This window comes from Protopterus annectens, chromosome 12.part0 (assembly GCF_019279795.1).
Source record: "Protopterus annectens isolate FY-2018-M chromosome 12.part0, PAN1.0, whole genome shotgun sequence".
In the NCBI taxonomy this organism is placed as follows: Eukaryota; Metazoa; Chordata; order Ceratodontiformes; family Protopteridae; genus Protopterus; species Protopterus annectens.
Window position 1 is genome coordinate 1509809730 of NC_056746.1, and position 25529 is coordinate 1509835258.

At 38.9% G+C, this 25529-nt stretch overlaps 1 protein-coding gene across 1 annotated transcript in view; it reads right to left on the reverse strand.

Annotated features, from left to right (window-relative positions):
* The window catches only part of AANAT (aralkylamine N-acetyltransferase), a 92138-nt gene extending 67311 nt beyond the window's left edge, over positions 1–24827 (reverse strand). The window contains exon 1 of the mRNA XM_044090479.1: positions 24413–24827. Within this exon, the coding sequence (XP_043946414.1) occupies positions 24413–24569 (157 nt within the window). The 5' untranslated portion in view covers positions 24570–24827. The remainder of the gene's footprint in view (positions 1–24412) is intronic.
* Between the last annotated feature and the right edge of the window lie 702 nt (positions 24828–25529).

Genomic DNA, 25529 nt, shown 5'->3' on the forward strand with positions numbered 1-25529 from the left:
GGGTGACTTCCCTTTTATGGATTTTGTTCTATCATGTAATAGCTTTCTCCTCTTATTGTAAAGTTTGTTAATGGCTGGGGTCCACCAGACTGGACGTTTGCCCTTTGTGGAAAGAGTCTTGGTTTTATTTGGGATTGCCTGATCCATGCAGTCCTGGAGGTGTTCATAGAAGGCATTTGTAAGGGCTTCCGCAGCTTGGGTTGTGGTTTCCTCTGGCTCAGGGGCCCTGAAGGATACCACACCAACATAATGTGTTGTGATGTTTGTTTTGTGGAACAGACAATATGTGTTTATTTAAAAACGTAATGGCTAAATTACGGTTTGGATGAGGAGCAATTATATGTGATCAAAGAAGAAAAGAGTGAGTTTTAATACTGCAGGTATGAATGTTACAAAGCAGTTTTTCATGATCAGAAAAAGACTACCTGAATGGAGACACTGATAAGGCCGAGTGCTAGGTTTACAAGTCTAGGTCAGTGTTAATACTGTCTAAGGAACAGATTAGCTGTTGCTTGGAATTTTCTTATGAGATATGGATGCTCAAATGTAAGAAAAACATATGGCATACACTCACAGGGGACAGACACAGAATATTTACAGAGTACAAGGAAATGAAAGGCACGAGTGAGAAATGAACATTTAAATCAAAATATGATAGAACACAATAGATTCACAAAGTATTTTAAGTGTTGATTATCTTAGAAAATTAAGAATTAAAGGAAAATAAGAGAACATAGTGCTGCGGTAACATAGGTAATGTTATTTATATATATATATATATATATATATATATATATATATATATATATATATATGGCTTACAATCAAAATGTCGAGGTGGCTTTCATTGACAGTTGGAAGGATGAACACGGAGTGGCACAGAGGCAAAACTGCAAACACAGTTCCTGTTGACTGTGAAATGTCGATAAGGAGATTGTGTTCGTAGTTTGAAGCATTAGTATTTTGAAGGGCATTGCACTACAGTGGGGATCAAGAAAATTACCCTTTTCCTCACTGTAGTGTGATCTTGGAGTTAGAATATATAAGTAGCAGGGGGTGTGGGGGAGGCACAGTGAGGCTTGCCCCCCCTACAAAATGGTAAGACATTTTCCGCCTCGTAGCTGATGTTTTTTTCAGGATGGTGAGTGGTCGAATGTCGATTCTTTCCTTCGAAATAATTGACATTCTTAACAAGCATCGCGATTTTATTTCGTTGTTCCATCTAGGTTGAGGTTGCGAATGGTCGAAGAAAGCCACCTCAACATTTTGATAGTAAACATATATATATATATATATATATATATATATATATATATATATATATATATATATATACGTGCGTGTGTGTGTGTGTGTTTGTTGTGTATACTAATTTTATTTTTGAAAAAGATTAATGAGATAATATAGCAATAACCGATGACTGGGTGTAGCATATTGAAGACTTACCCACGGTTGGTTTGGTCGCACTTGTGATAAAGCAGGCCAACTGTGGATAAATCTTCAATATACCACCCCCAGGAGTTGGTTATTACTATTATAAAATGACATTATTTAAGTAAAAAAAATTACTTACTTTTCTTAAATAATGTCTTTGTATAATGGTGCCGTTGTGTTCTTCCTCGTTCTTTCTTGATTCTACAATTTGATTATGTACTGCGCATGCGTATGGGACTTGTGTTCCCAGGCATACCGTACATCACTGCTTTACCAAGTAAGCAATGGAGAAAGGATGATCTCTGTTGCTATTTTTTTTTTTGAAAGAAAAAAAAATCTTGTACTCTTCCAACAGTTTACAGGTACAAGAGAGATGGGAAAATACAAGGAAAATCGAGTATGTTTTAGTTTGCAAAACGTATCTGATTTTCCTTGTATTTTTTGTGGTCTTGTACGTACCTCTCGATCTTTTATTTGAATAAATGTGAATACATGTACATTTTCTGAAGGAAAGAAAGTCTGAAACTGAAATAGTTGTCATTATTTAGTGATTTTGTTCCTCAGTGATTTGTCAGAAAAAAGAAATTTTATGAGAAACGAAGTCACTAAATAATGACATGCTTTTTAGTTTCAGGGTCTTTCATTCAGACTCATGCTTGTGTAACAGATTAGCAACTGAAAAAAAAGTCTGGTTGCTCAGTGATACTTTAGTGGCCAGACTTTTACTGTGCTCGATTTACAATCAGCATACTTGTTTTTTAATTTTAATGGTCTGTCAATGTATAATAAGAAATAATGGACTGGGTGAGAAAATGTCATCAATGGAAGATATTTCTAGAATGGATCTAAAAAAGTGCTGGTTGACAAGTTCAAAAAGAATGGTGTGTGCATGTATGTGTAATTGTGTGTGTGTGTGTGTGTGTGTGTGTGTGTGTGTGTGTGTGTGTGTGTATGCTTGAGAAAGAAGAGCTGCATGACCGCTTATTTCATTTTAATCCTAATAGGACAGTACTATGGATAGATGGATCTATGTCACATTTCTTGTCATTCAGATAGTTATAGTAGATGGTAAAGGTAACATGGCACTTATCAATGAAGATAGTGAAAGATAGTTTATGTCCTCTGGTAAATGCCTGAGTCAATAAAAACCGCACAGTGAAACACCATTAGAAAAATATTTGATAGTTCCAGAGGTTGTATCGCATTAACAAAATGCAAAATAATATATTCATTAATTAAAATAAAATGAAAAAGGTGTCCTTTTTTCCATTTATATTGTGGTTTTGTTGCCTCTTTGTAGCATTTATATTTGCAGGCTTAGTGCACAGATTATGGATGTATTACTCTATCATAAACCTTCTTCAGCCTGACACAGGCCACAAAATCGCAATAGTGCAATACATGCATACAGTACAATACAATGGTTTAGTATCAAAATGTTGAATGACACTTAACATGGATTTCAAATTCATGTAATCACTTGATCGACTGGTAAAAAGAGTGAACCAAAACCTTCCAAATATGTTAAACTGAAAGCAAGGAATAGATTGGTTCTTGCAAAATCTCTGTTGACTTGGACTGTGATTTTAAAGCAACATTCAACTGGTTCGAATGTTCAATGTTGTTTTTACCATTTTCGATATATGGTAAAAACGGCTGTCACAAATTCAACCATTTTAGTTGATGAAGTGCTCAAAAATGTTGTGGTTCTTGACAACATGATGGTAAACCCAATACAACAATATTGGGATTTCTAATTATTAACATAAAAATCACAAAATCTATGACTTTTACTTAGCAGCATTTCTGTTTCACCAAGGTCAAAGACTCCATATGAGACACTCTGCTATCCCTTCCTTCTTCCTGCCTCACTGATCCTGTATGAGCTACCAATGTAATCCCTTCATTTTTCCAGACTCACTGATCCTGTTTAACACACCCGTGTTATCCATTCATTATTCCAGGCTCATTGATCTGGTTTAAGACACCCCTTTTAATCCCTTCCTTATTCATGCTTCACCGAGCCTGTATGAGACACCCCTGTTATCCCATCCAGATTCATGCCACACAGATGCTGTATGAGACACCCCTGTTATCCCTTCCTTATTCATGCCTCACTGATGCTGTATGAGACACCCCTGTTATCCCTTCCTTATTCATGCCACACTGATGCTGTATGAGACACCCCTGTTATCCCATCCTGATTCATGCCACACAGATGCTGTATGAGACACCCCTGTTACCACTTCCTGATTAAGTATAAATATCAGTAATACAAACCAGACTAAAATTGCTGTCTAAAGGAGAATATAAGGTCAAAGTAGGCAACAAAATTTCATCCATGGAATTAGATCAGAGTCTCTCAGGGGTCAGTTTTGGACTTGTTGTTTAATATATTTATGCCCTCTCTTCCAGTTATAAATCAAATATTGCTTAGTAAATTTATGGATGGCAAGATTGATGGTGATGGTTAGTGCAGATCAGTATGCTCTGCAAAAATATGTATACCAATTTCATATACGTGCCCATGATCGTGGACATTAGTCATGCTGTCCATAATGTATACCTTGACCTTGCCAAAGCATTTGATACTATACCATATGCAAACATTATCAAAAAGCTAAAGGCACACCAAATCGATCCCTATGTAATTATTTGTATAGCACTTCCGCTATGAGTAGCAGAAGTTTAACATACCGAAGATCAGACTCACAAGTCCCTGGTAAAAATAAGCAAAAAAAAAAAAAACTTTTTAAATGTTTTTTCAGGATGGCAAGTCCCCCACACTTCCTCAAGTTACTTATATATATATAAATGCCGTAGTTGCAGCAACTTGAAGAAGGGGGGAAATGACCCCCAAAAAGAGCATCACTGCCAGAACAATTTGTTTTCCTATGGAGGAACTCTGATCCTTGGTGGGTTGAACTTCAGCCAAATGACATTCGATAGTTCAATCTTTGTTCACTAGTAGATTGCCATATGGATAGCTAATTTGTAGAGGTACAGAACCCACTCAGTGCTGGCGGCAGCAGAGCCTCAGAGGGCATGAAACTAACCAGTAGGGTACCACAATAGACCATGCTAATAACTTTGCTAATTGGCATATACATATCTGATCTCCAGATCACAAATTAGGAACTCTGGTTAACCAGGTTTGCTAAAGATTGTAAAATGGTTGTTATAATTGAATCCCTTCTCTCATGCAGAAGCTACAGAGTGAACATGTTAGTAGCTGGTGCGCTGTCAGTGGACTAAAACTAAATGCTAAAAAATGCACTATTGTTGCATTTAGCAAACAAATCCTCCACCCAGCTTATATAATAGAAAACCCTCCTTTCCAAAATGAAGATATTGTGAGAGACTTTAGGACCATGAATAGATAACTCCCTCTCCTTTGACCTTTATGTTGCAGTAGTGGTCAGGAAATCCTTCTGTCTAGCATAGCTGATTACAAAGGGTATATCCTCTGTGTCAAAAGACGTCTTGTCTCCGTGCATCATGGAATAAAGTCCCCCCTTTAGGATGTATCTTACTAAACTTATCAAGTTAGAGATATCCCAAAGTTTCTTGACAAAAAAGGTCATGGGAATAAAGGACCTGCACTGTAGAGAGAGGCAGGTGGTCACTTCCCTGTATTTGTTGTCTTATAGACTCCTTAGGGGAAATCTCTGCCTTGTCTTCTTGGTTATTAAAAATCTGTCAGTCCAAGGCCTCCTATTTCTGTACAAATCAAACAGCCCTGTGAACCCTAGAACAAGAGATGTAGTTGTGGGGGGACTATATTAGGTCAGCGAACCCTTAAAAAAGCAAACGCTGATTGATCGCACTTATGTAAGCGAAAGCTTAAAATATCGAAGCAACAGGAACCCGAATTTTTAACTAGGGAAAGAATTCAGTTGTCCGTTTCTGTTGCTTCTGTATTTTCAGTGCTGTAGTGGAAAGTTACGGGTCAAGTTCAGGTATGTGTGCGATTGTGTGGATGTGGGTGTTAGGGTGAGTTAGGTGAGTTAGGGTTAGGGCGTGGGTTAGGTATGTGTGCGATTTTGTGGACGTGAGGGTTAGGGCGGGTTAGGTGAGTTAGGGTTAGGGAGCGAGTGAGGTGAGTGTGCGATAGTGACGGACCTTAGGGTTAGGGTTTGGGTTAAGGTAAGTGGATAGTTAGTGGTGTTTGTATAGTTTAGTGTAGGGTTAGGTGTCAGATTTTAGGTGTATGCGTGTGGATTGCTGTTTGTTTGGTGTGCTTGTGTTGTGTGTATGTGTTTTGGATCAGCGATTTTTTTTCCCTAGGAAAAAAATGGCTGTTCTGACAGTTCGAGATAGTAAGCTTTCGCTTACATAAGTTCAATCAATCAGCGTTCACTTTTTTAGCGTTCGCTGATCTAATATAGACCCCGTTGTAGGACAGATTTGTCAAGCAATGACTACTGCTTCTTTGGAACAAACCTCTTCAGATCAAGTAGTGTGACTGAAACAATTGGCTGGTTATTTATAAACTGACCCCAGGTATGACTGGCTTATCGCTCTATGAAAAAAGGAGGGTAGGTCTAAGGATGAGTACTGGCAAGATGTAAATTGCCGCATGGCAATGGTACCTTGTAGCACATACAGAGACAAGCACACAAGGCGCACACACACACACACACACACACACACACACACACACACACACACACACACACACACACACACACACACACAAAAGGAAATCAAAAGCTGTGTATTACATTCCATAAGCAACCAAACAGTACATTAAGTTGAAAATGCTAGCATCTTGGAGTAATAATACATAGAAACTTGGGATGCTTTCTAATAATAAGGGGCAGCTTACATACAACAGCAAGGCACCAGAAAGTTATGCTGTGTTTGTATAAATCCTTGATTTGCCCACATCTTGAATTTGATGCTGCCTTCTGTACTTTTGGTGAAACAGAAATAACTAAGCCAGAAAGACCTGGGCAGTACTTATCCAAAATATCTAGTCTGTTAAGTTCTCATGTTGTATGAACAGGCTTACTACCTTAAAGCTTTACTCAGCTTTTACAAGCTTCCATGAAGTGTAGTAATTGTGGTATATAGAAATATCTATGAAGAGTTAATCGCATTCACTTTCGGACTTTATTGCATGACCCATTGGTCGCTAACAAAAACTATAAACTTGTTAATAGAGGTTTTAAGTTTGGCATAACTATCTAAGGATAGGTTTTTTTTTTCTCATTTTAAAGCTGCTTCCCTTTTGAACAAACTACCACTTTCATTTTGGTACTGGATCTCAGTGAATGATGTTCTGCTGTTATTTATGAGCCTTACAGTTTGAGATGCAGGTTCATGCATGTTGTACTTGTAGGATCCTGAGATTTCTGAATTAGCCCACATTCAGATCAGACAAGAATGCTTGCCTATTGTTGAATAATGATCTGCTTAAACCCTTGATTGGACTGTTTTTTTTTTTTTTTCCTCTAGAAAAAGGACTCTGTTTTTGTGAAGTTTTGCTATGTTAGCTGGGGCTGGGATCCAATATTCTGAATAACTGTTTTGACTCTGTCCTGCAGACTGTTTAGGCTGCAGGCTAGGATACCAGATCAGTGCTTCCCAGATTTCACTGTATGCTATTGCAGAGTCACACAATGTTTTGGAGTACCTTACAGTTAGTTAATAATGCCTCATTTCTCATAACAACAATGATAAGGAGGATGTTGCATCCCCCTTTTGAAGATATAGCATGATGTTACCATGTGACATCATCTCCATCATTTTCTTGGCAAGAGGTTTTCTTTAATTTGCATAGATATTATACAATTTAGCTTTAGTAACAAATACCAACAGCACTGCATCACCACAGTTCCCAATGGCATACCTGAATTTACTGTATATTTTGATTATAGTCCAAAATTAATATCTAAGGTATATGTCTCATGTCATTGCATAGACTTTCACATAAGCCAGTTTAGTTGAACTGACAGAATGAAAAAACAAGTTGCCAAAGACTTTTTATATAGAGTTAAAGTCCCTTGTATATATCCCAAGCAGGGAATTATGGACCCTGCAATCTCCTCCTCAATATAACTTCATGCATAGCAAAGTAATTGGTATTCACAATTTAGTGGGTAGTGTTTCTGTCTAATTCATTCTACATATGCTGATTTCTAGTTTCAGATGAATAAAACTTATGTAGGAGACATTTCACTATATACCCTGGTGTCAATAAAAACTTGTTCACAGATGTAAACTGATATGTGCTTAGGTTGGTAAACACAGTAACTAAATAATGGTTTCACAGGGTTTGGCTAGTTGTTTATGAAAGACTTTGTAGTTCCATGCTTAAATTATGATTAAAATATGACTAAATACCACTACATTAGCTTAAAAACCAAAAGCTACAAAAAAATCTTAAATTTTTAAGACTCATAAGCAACTTAAAAATTAATCTTATGAAGGATGGAGACATCCAGCCCAACACTGGCCCATCCACAACAGTAGACCCAAGCACACCATCTAACAACCCAACGTGTACTACCCAGATTGATAGACTTCCAAACTCATTTCTGGTCTGTCATCTCAACATCAGAAGCCTAAACAACAAAATCCATAGCCTACATGGACTCTTAGCTGTTCACTCCCCTGATATCCTCTGCCTCACAGAAACCTGGATAAAACCAAGAACCAAAGATAATGAAATAACCCCCCACAATACTGCACTGCCTTACCTATATTATTAGGCTCAAAGCCGACATTCCCAACCAGCCCACCTACAAAACTATAAGAAATGTCAGGAACTTTAACCTTGACAACTTCCAAAAAGAACTCAAAGCATGTAATTGGAATGTATTGAAACAATTTCCATTACAAGAAGCAGTTAAGCACCTCAATACCAAATTTCTGGCTATCCTTAAACCACCATGCTCCTACCCATACCATCCGTGTAAAAGCCACAGTTGCACCGTGGTTTTCTAAGAAACAAAAAACAAAATTAAACTAGGAAACAACATCTGGGCCAGGTGGCATGTTACCAAAGCCCCTATGGACCAAGTAAGATACTGGCAGCTAAGGAACCAGACCAAAAAATCTGTCATTCTAGACAAAAAAAATCACTACACCCTCCTACAACAAAAATATCAGCTAAAACTTCAAAAGTTCTGGGCTGGTATTAACAATCTTCTCCACCTAGGGCATTCCGCCACTCCTACCCCATCAGCTGCCCTTGATAAATCCCCTGTAGAAATTGCAAACAGCTCCAACTCCTTCTTTACTGAAACTATCCAGTCTCTAGCTACCCATCTAACTCCATCGGACACAAACACCAGCTCTGGCACATCTAGCCCTGATCCACCCAGCACCCAACCCATCTTTACCTTTCAAACCGTACCTACCAACCTGATCCGGACCTTACTCAAAAAGCTAAAACCTACTACACTAGCTGCCGACCACCTCCCAGCTGAATATCTTCAAAAAGCAGCTGATGCCATAGCATTTGCCATTTCTTTTCTGATCAACAGATCCATCTCAGAAGGATCCATCCCAGCAATATGGAAAATATCACATTATACCTCCCCATAAAGGAGTAAGTTCCACAGAATTATCTAACTTTAGACCTATAGCCATTCATTCATCACTAGCTAAAATCATGGAAAGATGCATACACAAACAAATCATGCACTTTCTTATTCAAAATGGAAAGCTCGCCGACTCTCAGCATGGCTTTAGGCCATTCCACAGTACCACCACAGTTCTTCTATCTTTCTCTAATGTCATTAATCTTCATTGTAATAACAACAAACTATCTTCAGCACTCTTCCTAGATCTCTCAAAAGCTTTCGATATGGTCAACCATCAGCTACAGCTCAATAACCTACAAACCATCAGTTTAGACCAGCACACAATACAATGGTCTCACTCCTACCTGAACAGTAGACAGCAGGTTGTCTTATGGCAGAGAAAGCTATCATCCCAACTTCCTCTAACCCTTGGTGTCCCACAAGGGTCCATACTAGGTCCCCTTCTTTTCCCTATCTTTATCAGTGATCTGCACACTACCATCCCAGGAGCTACCTGCATCCAGTATGCAGATGACTCAACGCTAATATGCTCCGCCTCCTCTCCTACACAACTTCTAACCCTCACCCAAACCACTTTCAGCATGGTAGAAACATGGCTAGCTAATCGCCACCTGCTTCTAAATCCTAACAAAACCAAGCTACTACTTTTTACCCCTAACCATAGAATTTCTCCTCCTTCCTTCAACATCAAATCTAGCAATGACACCATTATCTCCCCTGATGACCATACAAAGCTTCTAGGCGTAATAATAGACAACAACCTTAAGTTTGATAAACATGTCAATCACACTATTAAGTCCGTCAACAAAAAACTTGGCTCCCTGTACAGAGCCAAACCTTTCCTCACCCCCCTAGCTAGGGTAGCTATTGCAAGATCACACCTCCTCTCTACCCTTACGTATGCCTCCCCTGTACTCACCAACCTATCCAAAACTGATCTCAACAAATTATCAGGATGTTACAATCATATAGCCAGATTCGCTGCAGGCATGGCTTTTAGGACCCACCATTGCCAGAACCTCAAAGCACTGGGATGGCTACAGTATCTTACCCTTCTACAGTTCAACCAGCTTATAGTAAAGCATAAAATACTACATCAACCTGATAACACTTCTGCCCTCAGAAATATTATCACCCCTCATAGTGCCCCCAGGCCATTATGCTTAGCTGATAAACTAATGATACTGACCCAAAAATCCAACAACTCTGGATATGATACTATATTTGCCAACTCAATCGGTAAAATGTGGAATCTTCTACCTACTACCATTATGAAGGAAACCTCATTACCCCTATTTAAAAGAGAACTCAAAAAATACCTCACGTCTCATTGGCTGTGCTCTTGTTCTAAACCTGACTAACAACTTCACTAATACATGTCTTGCTACCCAACCTGCTGTTTAGCCAGGTATCTATGCCTCATAGCATTTGAATGTCTAAGGAGTGTGAATTATGAGATCTGATTGTATTCTATGTTCACATTTTCTGATACGTCTTTGCCAATCAGATGTAAGTCGGCACATTGTGTATATTGATAATAGGTTCATAGGTTCATAGATCAGCCCTAGGGGCCTATACAGCCTCAGGCCTATACAATCCCCTGGCTATTTCTTCCCACATTATTTTTTGAAGAGGTTCAAGGCCTCTGCTTATGTATGTATGGCCATCTATTCCAGAGTCTGGGGGAGTCTCTGAACCTAACCTATCCCTCAGCATGTTTTGTTTATTGATGACAAGGGTTTAGATCCCTGTCACTTGTCTGGAGCTAGTTGGAGTCAGCTATTTTATAGTCATGGAGTTGGGTGGGTAAGCCATTTTAACAACCCATTGGCATTGATAATAGGGATTGCCTTAATACTTTAACTATCTATATGATATGATTCCAGGGTGGGATGGTGTCAAAGGCCTTGGCAAGGCTAGATAGGCTGTGGACCACCTTACCCTTGTCCATGGCTCTGGAGACTGATTCAAAGGTATGCTTTGTCTATATTTTTCTAAACATGTCTGCCTGAGTTTATTACTCAGTGATGCATGTACTGTCTCTTTTGTGGTATGTGGAGCTTTTCTCCCCGGGCCTCCGCTGAAAATGGACATATATCCAGTCGGTCTATCCTGGTCAACAAATGTAAAATAAATAAATAAATGATAATTTTTGTATTTTCTAATTTGCTGTACAACATGCTCAGGACTCCATAATGAGTATGCTAAGTGGCTTGTTTTGACACCACATTTACTTTTATTTTAAATGCATCATACCTAAGTCTGGATTCTGTATCTTCATTTGGCATAACACAGTGAAGAATTTGATGCTGCTGAAGTAATATTTTGTTTTTGCTAGCCTTAGATATTTATGTGTTTTGTAGAAATGCACTTTACTGGCCATATGATAAAAGCACGTTGGAACATAGGGATAGAGTCCTGAGTATGACCCAACTGACTGATAGAATACTGGATTGGGGATGCCAGCTCATCCAGACTGTTTTGGGGTGTTGCTGTCTCTGGTTGGCTGACTACTGCCATGCATTGGAGGCTTGGACACAGTCAATGGCCATAAGACTGGAGGATGAGGGCTCGTTGATAGTAACTGGTGGAAGTAGCTCTCATAGGGCATGTGTGTGTGCGTATATGTACACATCAGAGGGAGGGCTTTGAAAGCTTTCATAGGGATGTGAGCTTTCACATCAGCCACCAAGGGTGGAGTTAAGGCCAAAACAGAAACACCCATCATCGCAACCTGGATAACGACCACCCCACAGATTGCCCAGGTGATGGGAATTGATGGGCAGTGCAGACAGCTTGATGGATGGCAGGCATGGCTAGAGTCAGAGAAAGGACTACCCTGGCTTCAGACACAAAGGTCATGTCTTTTATACAATACATGAGGGAGGACTTCTGGTGGGCAAAGCCATCAGTGTGAAGAGGAGTAGACTTGCTTCTCTGAAAGAAAGTTTTGGTAGTTTAGTCGTTCATTTATTTTTTTAATGTATTAGGATATTTCAATTATACAGGTCTGATTTTTGTTTGTTTTGATTTTACTGTCTTTCTATGTTTTATCATTTGGTAACTTCTATGTTGTGAACTTCTGATTTTTGTAAATCATATACGTATTACCAATTTTTTAAAATTCTGTATTTTGTCAATCATGTATGTTCGTTAACTTTTGTAATCTTTTGTAATCTCTTACGTCGGAGCTTTTCTCCCCTGGCCTGTGCTGAAAAGGACCTGTGTCCAGTCAGACTTTCTTAGTAAACAAATGTTAAATAAATAAATAAATACATTTTGTTTTGCTTTTCCTACCTTCTTTCTTTAGTAAAGAATGAGAATTCCAGTCAACACATTTGATACAGATTTATTCCCTCTAGAGTTTATTTTTATAGATATACAAATTAACCAGAAATCAGAAACATCACTGTATCTGCTGAACATGCATTCTACTCTCTTTGTGGTGATATTGCAGCGCTTGTATTTAATCTTTATTTAGATCCCTGTCTTCCTAGTAGCCATTCCTATCCTCACTGGAGACTGCCATAGTGGAGTTTACACAGAATGCATGGACATAAGCAGCTTCAGTCTTGGACATCTGTGTGGAGAAGCTTTTAAAACATCTGTCATTGGCTTCTAGTATGCTGATGACTGTGCCATTCTTGTAATTACCAAGAATACCCCCAAAAAAAAAAAGGTGCACTGGATACTCAACCTCAGGAAGGCAGTCTGTACAAAAAATAAGCATGTAAGTGATCTTCATAGTTCACTATCAAGGGATAGTGGTTTCCCTACCACTGATCAAGGGTAAAATGGACAAGAATTAAACTCGATTTCATTTGTGGAAGGTACAGCCATGAAAAGGAGAACAACCAGAAAGAAACAAGAGTATAAGAACAGAGAGAGAGAGAGAGAGAGCGAGAGAGAGACAAGAGTTATAAGTGAAAAGGGGAAATATAACCATTGATGGGCAGTCAGGAAACAACATGAAAGATGAGCAGGAGGGAAGTGGGCAGAAAGGCACTCAGACAGGTGGAAAAGAGTTTCTCTAATCTGCTTTGCATTTTGTGGAAAGCTCCAATTGTAGCTTGTCTGTGTCTGCTCCACTGCTCTGATTTGACATTTGAGTTTTACAGTTTCATCTCTTTATTTCACTGGACTAATTATAGAGCCAACGAGAAAGAGATTTCCTGAAGCACATCATAGTCAAACTGGACCAATGGCAGGTGCAGTCTAGTGAAAACATGGCCACTTCAAAAGCTCGTAGCACATGGCACTGAAATGTAGAGCACAGAAACAGTTGAACTGAGTCCTGAGCTTTGTGAGTTATTGGACTGTTAGTTCTCAATAGTGGCACTAATGCAGGCAGAGTGGGAGAGTAGGAGACTGTGGTGTAAGTCAAATGACAGGCTTAAAATGATTTAATATCTGTTGGTCTCACTGATGCATCTGGGTATGCAGTCTCATTGTAGAGCTGCCTGCCCCTTTTCCTGTTGTCTCTGTTGTCTGCATTATGTCACTGTACGTGCACTAATTGCCACCAATTGCTATGTGTGACTGCCGCTTTTCTGTTTAATGACCAAGACTGCACTGTTTTCTATTGCAATGTGGCAGCTACATCATCCATGCTGCTGGGTAGTTTTTGTTTGTGTGTGTGTGTGTGTGTGTGTGTGTGTGTGTGTGTGTGTGTGTGTGTGTGTGTGTGTGTGTGCGTGCGTGCGTGTGTGTGTGTGTGTGTGTGTGTGTGTGTGTGTGTGTTTACCCTTATACTTGTGGATTGGGTCATGACAGAAAAAACATTCCACAAGCCGGCTTATATATGTGATTAGCAAATGACAAACAGATAGCTTTAGGAGCCATTTCCCATGTAGAGGATCATCAAATACTCCGGACAGAATAACATCATGAGTGGGATATGGCCACTATCTAGTTGCTGATCAGGAAACAAGAGCAAGACAAATTCTGAAGTATGCACTCACTGAGCAGCTTGTTGGGTTTCTGTAAGAATACTGTGTCACTTCTGACCTAGATGATTCAACGATGTTTGAGTTATATGGGGTTGTCTTTTTATGGTGATACTGTGTGGAATATTTCATAGGTTCATAGGTTCATACTAGGCTATCTGCCCTGGGGCAATTATAAGCCTAGCCCGATTCTGTATGGCTTACGCCATTGTATTGTATGATGGGCCTGATGAGGGATGAATAAAGGGGCACGATTACCTCTGTTGATCTAGATGTGAAACCCTTCGTGATGAGGTGGGCTGTGTAGAAGGTCTTTCTAACCACTTTGGCAATGTGGTTTTCAAAGGAGAGATTGCTATCAACTTGGGTCCCCAGGTCCCTAATAACTTTCTCTGTACTTAATGGGTTTCCGCCTATGTGGTAATTTGTGGGCACATTGTTTTTGCCAAAGGGTATGACTATACATTTTTTGGCATTTAGCTTTAAACCATGGCGCTGGCACCAGTTATCTGTCTCTGTGAGACCTTTTTGAAGGATGTTTGTGTCAGTTGGAGAGTTGATTATGGCGCCCAGTTTGCAGTCGTGGAGGGACAGGTTCATAACCCAGATGCCACCCCTTGATTTGAGTATACTGTGCCCTTTTTAAGGTTTAGTTTACTGTGCCTCTGTCTAATAGTGACACGGGAGTAATCCCTGGGACAAGCCTATGATCCCCCATCCACTTATCGAGATTCTTCTTGAAGAGATTCAGTGAGGTGCTCTGCCTCACATAAACTGAAATTCTATTCCAGAGCGAAGGGAGCCTCTGGGTTATGAACCTGTCCCTCCAGCAAGTTTTATTTATTTCTGTGCTGAGGTTCAAGTCCCTCAAGCGTGTGGCTCTAAGGGATTTAGATTTACTGAGGTGGAGCATGTCCATTAATTCTGGATTTGACATAGCTTTGTATGTCAGGCATAGATCGCCTTGAAGTAGGCGGTATGCAACTGAGTAGAGCTGGAGTTGTTTTAACCGAGCAGCATATGGCATCTGTTTGAGACCCTTGATCCTCTTGGTGAGATACTTTTGGGGTCTTTCTAATTGCTGCAGGTGTCGGGTAAGGTACATCCCAAAAGGGGCATTGTATTCTATGATGGGCCTGATGAGGGATGAATAAAGGGGCACGATTACCTCTGTTGAACTAGATGTGAAACCCTTCGTGATGAGGTGGGCTATGTAGAAGGTCTTTCTAACCACTTTGGCAATGTGGTTTTCAAAGGAGAGATTGCTATCAACTTGGGTCCCCAGGTCCCTAATAACTTTCTCTGTACTTAATGGGTTTCTGCCTATGTGGTAATTTGTGGGCACATTGTTTTTGCCAAAGGGTATGACTATACATTTTTTGGCATTTAGCTTTAAACCATGGCGCTGGCACCAGTTATCTGTCTCTGTGAGACCTTTTTGAAGGATGTTTGTGTCAGCTGGAGAGTTGATTATTGCACCCAGTTTGCAGTCATCTGCGAACTTGGTGAGCCATAGTCCTCCCACGTTTGCCTGTACCTCGGAAAAGCATATACCGAACAAGAGTGGTCCCAGGACAGAACCCTGTGGGACGCCACTTGTGACCGGTTCCGAGTCTGACATGGCTCCAGCAGCTCTCACTCTGTGGGTTCTGTCTTTGAGCCAGTTTGCGACCCATCTTGTGACATAGGGGTTTATATTTAAGCTGGATAGCTTATCTATGATGCCCGAGTGGGGTATTGTGTCAAATGCCTTTGCAAGGTCCAGATAGGTTGTGTGGACTACCTTCCCTTCATCTATGGCTTTGGTGACTGTTTCAAATAAGTCAACCAGGTTCAAAAGGCAGGATCTGAGTTACTCTTTTAATAAAGTAGCCACTAGTTGTCTGGGTCTGTCCTGGCCTAGTATTTATTATATGACTGCAGAAAGCCAAATAGCACTCTAGTGTTTGTATTTCCATTTTTCCATATTAAACAGGTTCATTATATGGGGATTTGTTCAGCCATCCTGATTACAGTAAAATGGAGGTATTTGTCAACACTCAAGCCCCGTACACAACACCATTTAGTGATACAAAATAGTGCATATCCTAAATGTTTATACAGTCTCACTTCTTCACATTATAGTTTTCTTTGTATACTACCCATACCCACTAACTTGGAATCATAAAACTCTTTGCAAAGTGACTTCCTATCAAAATTCAGAATACTATATGCATACTCTCACACTCATTTCACATGTGCTGTCATGTCAGACACTCATGATGTATCTTTAAAAACCCTTTGCCATTCTTTAAGTCCATATTATGAAACAATAATAGTGACAGAAGACTAATACTCATTTGACATTTTGCCCCAAATTGCAAATCTCAGATAACATAAAAACATATTTCTACCACAGTGTCTCAAATTATTATTATGCATTTGGTGATATGCATCAAAGTATAGTACAACAGGTCAGCTGTGCCACTATAGCATATCCTGATTGCAAAATGTGATCAAAAAATGCCCGCTTAAAATTAGCCCTTGTAAATTGCAAAAGCCATGTGCAGCAAAATTGCAGTCTCCCCAAATGCACTTACTGTATCAGAAAGACGAATTTGGAGATACACATCCATGAAGTAATGTCCTAAGGTTAGAATGTTTATTCATAATGACAGAACCCAAAAAGGGTATTTTATAGGGGCATAGGTCTGTACTGGGCTAAAAACCACAAGGTCCTTTTTAAGCTTAGCCACGCATTCCAAATCTCTGACAAGTCCTGGTACCCTTGAAAAGTGTAAGGAGGGGCTTGGGAGATGACATATTTACAAGCAGGGGTCTGAGAGGTGAACCATTTATAGATTACCTGTGTCCATTTCAGACATAAATGCCAAACCAGGGATAAGTTTCCTGTTCCCCATCCAGTTATCCAAATTACACTTGAATTGGTTTAGGAAAGAACTCTGCTTCACATGGATAGGGAGTCTGTTCCAGAGAAGGGGTACTTTCTGGGATACATACCTGTCTCTCCAGCATGTCCTATTTATATCACAGGCAAGGTTTAAGACTTTAGAATGGATAATTCTTGTGCTGTTTGTTTTGCAGATAGGAAGTTCATCAGGGTGAGGTCTGACAATGCCTTGTATGCCGCATAGATCTCCAGAATATAGGGATAGAACCTTGAGGCATTCTGCATAGGACATGTTACAATCTGTATTCTTTTAGTGAGGAACCTTTGTGGATGTTCCAGTTGTTGGATATGCCTGGCTAAGTACATATCAAAGGGGCATTGCACTCAGTGATAGGTCTGACGAGTGCCAAATATAGGAACAATGACTTCCTTGGACCTAAATGCCATGCCTTTGTTCATAAATTGCAGAACATAGAATGATTTCCTCACTACTGTCGACATGTGATGGTTAAAGTCTAGATTACTGTCTATGTGTGATACCAAGTCTTTGACTACTGGGTCATCTCTTAAGAATGTGTTGTCAATATGATAGTTACCATGAATGAAGGAATTCCTGAAGGATAGTATTATGCATTTCTTGGCATTTAATTTTAGTCAATGGCTCTGATACCAGTTATTTGTCTGTGTCAGCCCTTCCTGGAGAACATTTGTTTCGGTGGGGGATTTTATGACTGCTCCTAATATGCAATCATCTGCAATTTTAGTCAGCCAGAGGCCATTGACATTGGCCTTGACTGTAGAAAAGAAAATGACAAAAAAGAAGTGGTTCCAGGACTGTTCCCTGAGGAACTCCACCTGAGAATGTCCTCTTTATAGAGGTGGACTCCCCAATTCTAAATCTCTTGGTCTTGCCTGTGATCCAGCTGGCTATCTACCGGGTGACATAAGGGTTTATATCTTACCTCTTGAGTTTGTCAGCAATGCCTGAGTGGAGTATTGTGTCAGATGCCTTTGCCAGGTCAAGGTAGGCAGTGTGAACTGTTTCACCTTCATCAATTGCTTTTTCTGACCTTCTCAAAGAAGTCTACCAGGTAGAGTAGGTATGACCTGCTCTTGATGAAACCAAATTGGGTTGGGTCCAGAGTCTGGAGGTTTCCCTTGACATTATTAATCATTTCCATGATAATTCTTTCCATGGCTTTGCATATAAGACTATTAAAACGTACATGTCTGTAGTTTCCAGGTCTGCAGATGGCCTACCTTTATGCAGAGGGATGACTGTTGCTGTTCTCCATTCGTGAGGCACTAACCTGTTTGATGGCTAAGGTTAAATAGCAATTCTAGAGGGTCTAATAGATCATATTTCATGCTGTTTAAAACGCATCCTGTGATATTGTCTAGGCCCATTGATGCAATCCTCTTGGCCTTAGAGAGAGCATTAAGGACCTGTTCCCTAGTGGTAGTAGGGGGAGTTATATTGGTATTTCCTGAGGGGAGGTTGAAGGGGAGAGAGGGGCAAAGTTGGAGCTGAATTTGTTGGCCAGTAGGTTCACTATATCTTCTGTCTCAGTATAGGTGGCTCCATTAACAATAAGCTCTACACACAATTGTGTACTGCCTTTGTGGTTGTAGACATGGCTAAATATTGTAGTTTCCTTGGTCTGGAAGGCCAAATATACCTCAAATTTGGCTGTGGTAGACTTTATCTGTCCTCTGAGTTGTTTGGTGACAGTGCTTTTATCATGCTGGGTGATACACCTCCTAATTTATGCCATGATTTTCTTCCTTCTGTTATAAAGTGTATTAATGTGATTCCACCAGAGTGGCTTGTTTTTTGAGTTAGTTCTGTACTTCTTCCTGGTGGGTACAGCTGCCTCTATACAGCTATTAAAATGCTTGTATAGGGTTTCTTTGAACAGTTCAGCATAGGCAGCAGTGTTATCAGGGTTTACGGGGTTTCAAATTTGGCCAGGTTTTCACTTAATAGTAGGAAGTTAGCCTTAGAGTTGTGCCTGAATATTCCAGAGTTAGATGGGGTTCCAGGTTTTATTTTTACTTAGAAGAAGACCATTTTGTGGTCTGACCTTACCAGAGAAGACATTACATTAGGGGGTGTGCAGCACTCTCCCATATTAGTGAGAACTAGATCCAATATGTTTGCACCCCCTGGTTGGTGTATTGATAATCTGGTCCAGGGAGTCTGTGTTTGAAATCCAGACTCTCTGTGCATGTACGTTTGGTGTCGTATATGATTCCCAGTAAATAGTAGGATAATTAAAGTCACCCATGAATATGGTATTGGATTGGATGGTGAGTGTTTCCAATAAGTTTAAATACATTTTATGGTTTTCATGGGTCATAGAGGGAGACTTATAGGTTAAAATGGAATGGAATTTTGCCTGTTGTGACTTGAACATGCAGAAGCTTAAGTGCATTGTCCTATTTGACCAGCCTTGAGGTATATTTATTTTTGATGTAAATCGAGACTTTCCAACTTTAGTGTCTGTCTGTGTGTAGCTGGTCTAAATGTGTAGAAAGCTTTATAGCCTTGCACTGCCGGTGTTCTCTCTGTGGCTTTAAACCATGTCTCAGTGACCACACAGACGTCAGTATTCTCCATGGTGAGGAGAGCGTGTAGAGATTGAAGTATTCTGTTTAGACTCCTAGCAATGAGCAGTAACAACTTTAGATTTTATTGGTTTTGATTTGCTATGTCAGCAGTACTTTCATTTTGGCATTGCCTAACAAGGCATTCTGGGGGAGGACAATATTTTAGATAATATTCAAAAGCCTAGAGGGGAGAGGTGCAGGCAATCCCTAGGAAAGCACTGTGGTCTGTTGATCATCTCCTTCCATGCTGACAAATATTGCACCCCCTTAGAATGACACAAGAAAGTAATCCAATTATTAAAGTCAGTCATCTTCTGTTTGTATTGTGGTATCATCTTTGGAGAAGGTAAAATGCTATTTAATGCCAGGTTCATACCAGCCTGGGACACATATTCTGAGAGCTCCATGATGGTCTCTCTTCATGTATTCTAGGGAGGTACATCTCAGGTAATTTCCACCAAGGACTATGACGGAGTCATACTTGTACTTGTGGTCCAGTGACCTGAGTGTGTACATAATGTAGTGGATCCTGGACCCTGATAAGCAATTGACTGTGACTTTCTCATTAAGACTGGTGAGACTGACATCAGTATGTCTCACAATGGAGTATCCAATGATCAGAATGTTGGATTGTGTGGTGGCTTGCCTTATTGGCTTAGAAGTAGAGCCCTCAAGAGATGTAGCTGTATGTGTTGATGTGGATGTTGTTTTTGAAACTGTGCATTCAGTGCTGCTGAGGGCATTTTTTATGTGCACTTCATCTAGAAGGTCTTTGGGGTTTAAGAAGGTTACATTTAAATGCCTCAGCATGTGTGGATCTATGTGGCTTCTTTGAACTGTGTGTCATGTCATGGGTGCAGGGTATGTACTACTGACAACTTGAGTGACATTTGGAGTGCTTTTATATGAGAGCTTTCCTTCCAGTGACATTGAGTAAATACTTCTCTCACATACCAGTTTGTTTGAGAATTAACTGTTTGTCGGTAAACATGAGACAATTTCTACATTGCCTCAGGATGACCATATCCACCAAGCTGGTAACTGTGATAGCGGGAATGTCCATAGCAGCAGGCCCTTTTTATTGATTAGATGGTAGCAGTGAGAATATTAAGTAATTTCCGGAGTATCTGGTTTACAACTCTTGGGCAATGCTTTTCACTGCAAACTATTTGCCATGTGGACAACTAGATATTGGTGAAATTGTAAGGGTGCTTTTACATGAAAAATGTCCAGTCAAGGTGTCTGCATCTATACAGGGCACCATCAAACACTTGAAGAGAAACTAAAAGTAGACCCTGATGATTTATGAATGAAGTATTTGGGGAAATATTTTGAAGTTAGGTTAGACAACCAGCAAATCAAGCAGTACATACTGAAAAGATAGAATGAGCTTTTCCAAAAATTATGAAAAGAGGAAACTTGCCTGAATGGCAACTGCCTGGCTACTACTAGTGCTGGTCACACCACAGCTTCACTCTACTGGGATACAATGATGCTTTGCTTCTTCTCTCATCAAAAGCAAAACACCAATCTCATGAAGACAAGTAGGCCACAGGCTCTTTGGTGATCAGTAGTCTTGTCCCAGATGATGCAAGGGTTGCTGTAGCCTTTTCCTAGTAGATGTGTTGAATAGCAACCAGCCCAATCAGAAAGGTTAAACACAGGCACTCACTGCCCAGTCTTCAGAAAATAATGTTTCTGTGCTCTTTCTCTCACCAGGAGCAAAAGAGAAGGACTAATCTCAAGGTGACTGCTGAGAGGCTGAATGTGGGCTCACCAGTAATTGTTGGTCTTGGAGTAGATGTTGCAGATTTTAAAGGTAAGATGGAAAAAATTAGGTTAATGTTATAAGAGCTGCAGTGTGCACTAAGCAGTTACATATGAAAGAGGGGTTAACCTAAGCTTTAGCTATCTTAGTGGAGAGCCACTAATTTTTAAAAGAGCAAGATAGATTGGAAGAGGGTGGCAACTTTGTATTCTGGCTATATGAAATACAATGGGATGGCTAATAGACTTAAATAGCTGTAGGGGAGTGATTTCACAAAATGATAATTTTGTGCTTACAACAGCCAATGAAAGAGGAGATGGAAGGAAATATGTGGTCAAATTAACATAAGGGTCAGGCAATTAGAAAAACAACTGAGTTTAATTTCTGTGCTCTCTTTCCCTGTTTAATTGTGCAGTTAAAAGCAGAATACAAGTAAAACACGGGTAAGGGAAATAAACCACAATACACAAAATAGAAGGCAATGAATCAGTACAAAATACAAGAAAGTAAAAAAACTTACATTTCCCTCACACCAGTCTAAGCCAGAGTCTGAGTGAGCTTTTCCAGCAGCAGTTGTATCTCAGACATGGAGTAGATTAAGCACCAAATCTGTAATTATGTCTGTAAAAATAATGTTTGCACAATCCCCAATGCAACAGTCTTACCACATTATTATGCCTTTCAGTATACAGGCCTTCTGCCATTAGTATATCATACCCAGCAACAAGATGTGTGACTGTTTCCAATACTGTTTTACAAAACCTGCACTTGTCTGTTTCTCTGACATGTGCAATGGACTTTATAAATCAATGTGTATGTAGTCCACTATCCTGGGCTGCCAATATGAACATTTTGTCTTTTGATTTAAATTTACCTCTCCGTGACCATTCCTACATTAGACCCTGATCGACTTGAGGTTGATCCTGGAGTTTTTTGTACTTGCAACTAAATGTATGCATTTTCCATACATATATATATATATATATATATATATATATATATAGAGAGAGAGAGAGATATATATATATATGTATATATATATATATGTATATATATATAGAGAGAGATATAGATATATATATATATATATATATATATATATATAGAGAGAGAGATATATATATATATATATATATATATATATATATATATATATATATATATATATATATATATATATATATATATATATATATATATATAGAGAGAGAGATATATATATATATATATATATATATATATATATATATATATATATATATAGAGAGATATAATATATAAATATATATATATATATATATATATATATATATATATGTATATATATATGTATATATATATAGAGAGAGAGATATATATATATATATATATATATATATATATATATATAGAGAGAGAGAGAGAGAGCATATTTATGTGCTGTCTCTCTCTCTCTCTCTCTCTCTATATATATATATATATATATATATGCTATGTAGTGTGTTCAATTGAGATGTAGATGGTTGAATCCTTTTTAGACTACATTATATGGAAGCGTGTTACATCGACATATGAAGATTAATGACCCATCTGTATCTCATTTAGTTTTAACAGTATAATTGAATCTATTTGCTAAACTTACATTGCTTGCGGTACATGGCTATGTGTGTGTGTGTGTGTGTGTGTGTGTGTGTGTGTGTGTGTGTGTGTGATTGCAAACTGTAGGGTAAGCAAAGTTTGCTTTTTTCTCTAATGTTGGGCAATCTTGGAGTTGGTATATTTAAATGAGCAGGAATATGGCTTGCTCCCCTTAGAAAATACTTCTCAATTTTTATATATAGATATGTATAGGTATGTACATGTAGTTTGGCTGTTTGAGTGCGTCGAAATGTGAACTGCCAGATTTTTTAGTCGATTTATACTTCCTCAAAGATAAACTATGCCATGGTGATGAAAGATTGTCAGAGAGTGGGGCTTAGGGCCTTTTCCATTTTCCTTACTGTTGTGTGAAATCAGAGTTGGTTTATATAAGTAGTAGGATATATGCATTGTGTGTGTGTGTGTGTGTGTGTGTGTGTGTGTGTGTGTGTGTGTGTGTGTGTGTGTATATGTGTCGGGGGATTTCACCTCTTCAAAAACACTTTTTTATTTATTTTGTGTCATTGTCAAAAAGTGGCCAGTGATTTGTGAGTGTTGGCAGTCTTTGACCAAAAAAACAGTCTGCTCAAGCTCCAGAGTGAGCTTTAACATTGTTCATATTGGGGGCAGGTCCATTTTTATCTGTTCTTTTCTTTTTTGTGATTGTTAAGAGGGTAGAAAGGCTGCTTCTAGGACTCTTTTCAGCCACAATCAGGGTGAATAGTACAAAAGAGCACAATGATAGGATAATGCATAAATGTTACAATAAACGTACAATCAAATTTATAAGAAATGTCATTTGAGGTTATGCATTTAGTACAACTTGAAATGTAACTGAAGACAGAAAACCCTACTACTTACACACGTATTAAGTTGCTAATATAAATAAAAAATGAGAAACTGCATATAACACATATCTTGGTAGTAACTAGTCTGGCAGTTGGTGAGGGGGATTAAGGCTGTAAGATGACCGACCTCCCATGGTGCAAGTTTGATTCCCTCAGCATTTATTTGCCAATTATATGACCCTGAGCAAGTCATGTAAGCATACAGTGCTTTGTGGCAAATGGGAATTTGGGTTAGGCTGATTAAGGGTCTCTTGGACTGCATTACTAGTAACTACCTAGTAACTTATAAACTAATCTAAATACATTGTAGGCAAGTATGGAAAAGTATGAAATACAAACAACGAAAGCAAGATCACAGAATTTAATGTGGTACAGGAGTGAGTCTTCACTACAGCACATATGGTAAGTTATAGTTGTTAGGAAGGTCAGAGTACAGGAAGCCCATAATGTAATATGTGGGAAAAAGACAGAAAAAGAGGACAGAAAACAAAGGATGTTCGAATTTTCGTATGTACAGAATTATTGACAAAGAACTGAACCATCTGTATTAATCACTGCATCTACTGATTGGAAATCTACCTATAAGTAACAATGCATTTCCCAGTGATTAACAAGATATAAATAAGTGCACGTTTCTGTTTTTTAACACCCTTTTTTGTTTTTATTATGCTCCCCACCTTTGGTATGAGTGCTAAGCATATTCTGGAGTTACACTGTTTGAATTTTTGTTTTAGGCAATGTCTTACCTTCCCGTTCAATCTCAAAGACACTGATTGCATCCTCTGGGGTAAGGCAGCGGAACTCACTGGCAGGAAGTGTGTGTCGTCGCTGACGTCCAGGGGAACTTCCAGGTGATCTCAGATGAATAGGCTTCAGGAAAGGTAATGCACTTATCACGGACATGATGGTTCTGTTGTCAGGAAAACTGCTGCTACTTTACTTCTTTCAGTGGAGTTCAGGCAGCTGTAAGATATACAGTAGATTAGAGCCAGTCTTCTATCTCAGTCACTTTCTCTGTTCCTCTTTATATACATGTAGCCAGTTTTCCTTTAAACTGCTGATTGCAAAACAGTGATGATGAAAATGACTCTTGATATTAAACAAATATGTACACATTTTTAATAACAGCTGTTTGTATAAAAAGAATTCATTCTTGTTGATGATGACAAGCAAAATAATAATGGGTTACAGCACTTCCGTAAAGAGCTGATAAATATAGGGTTGAGGTGCAAAGTAAAGCATGCTGGGACAGTGCACAATAGGCTGAAAAAATGGAGCTACAATAAATGACGCAAGTTCAATTAATTCCTTAAAAATTATGCTCTGCAAATAGAGTTCATCTGAATTGCTTTATAAATCTATAATCATCTTAAACATTGGATTTGTCATGAAAATGTCCTGCTACAAAAAATAGGCAATATCATTGGTTGCAATATTTGTTTGGCTACACTGACCCTGTATCCACTGGTAAAGGTCTTGTGCTTCCAGTTTCATTTCAGTAAAAATGACAATAAAAAAATCTCTCTGGCCCTCCTTAAAAATGCCATCCAGTTTTGAAACTACAGATAACATTTTTGGGCATCAGCCAGAAAGCTAATGCACTGCTTTTTGCAATTAATATGTAAATTTATTTTAGAGTACCCATACACTGACCTTACACACTGGTACACACTATGCAGAAATATGACCATTTTGTTCATCAAGTTCTCATACTCAAAAGTAGTTTCTGATTTTCAAGATTATGCTTTTATAAAACAACTCCTACATGAAGTCGTTTATAAAATGTCATAAATAAACAAATGCATCTAGAAAATGTTGCATGACCATATATTAAAATGACTAAATGGTTACTTGCTGTAGTTA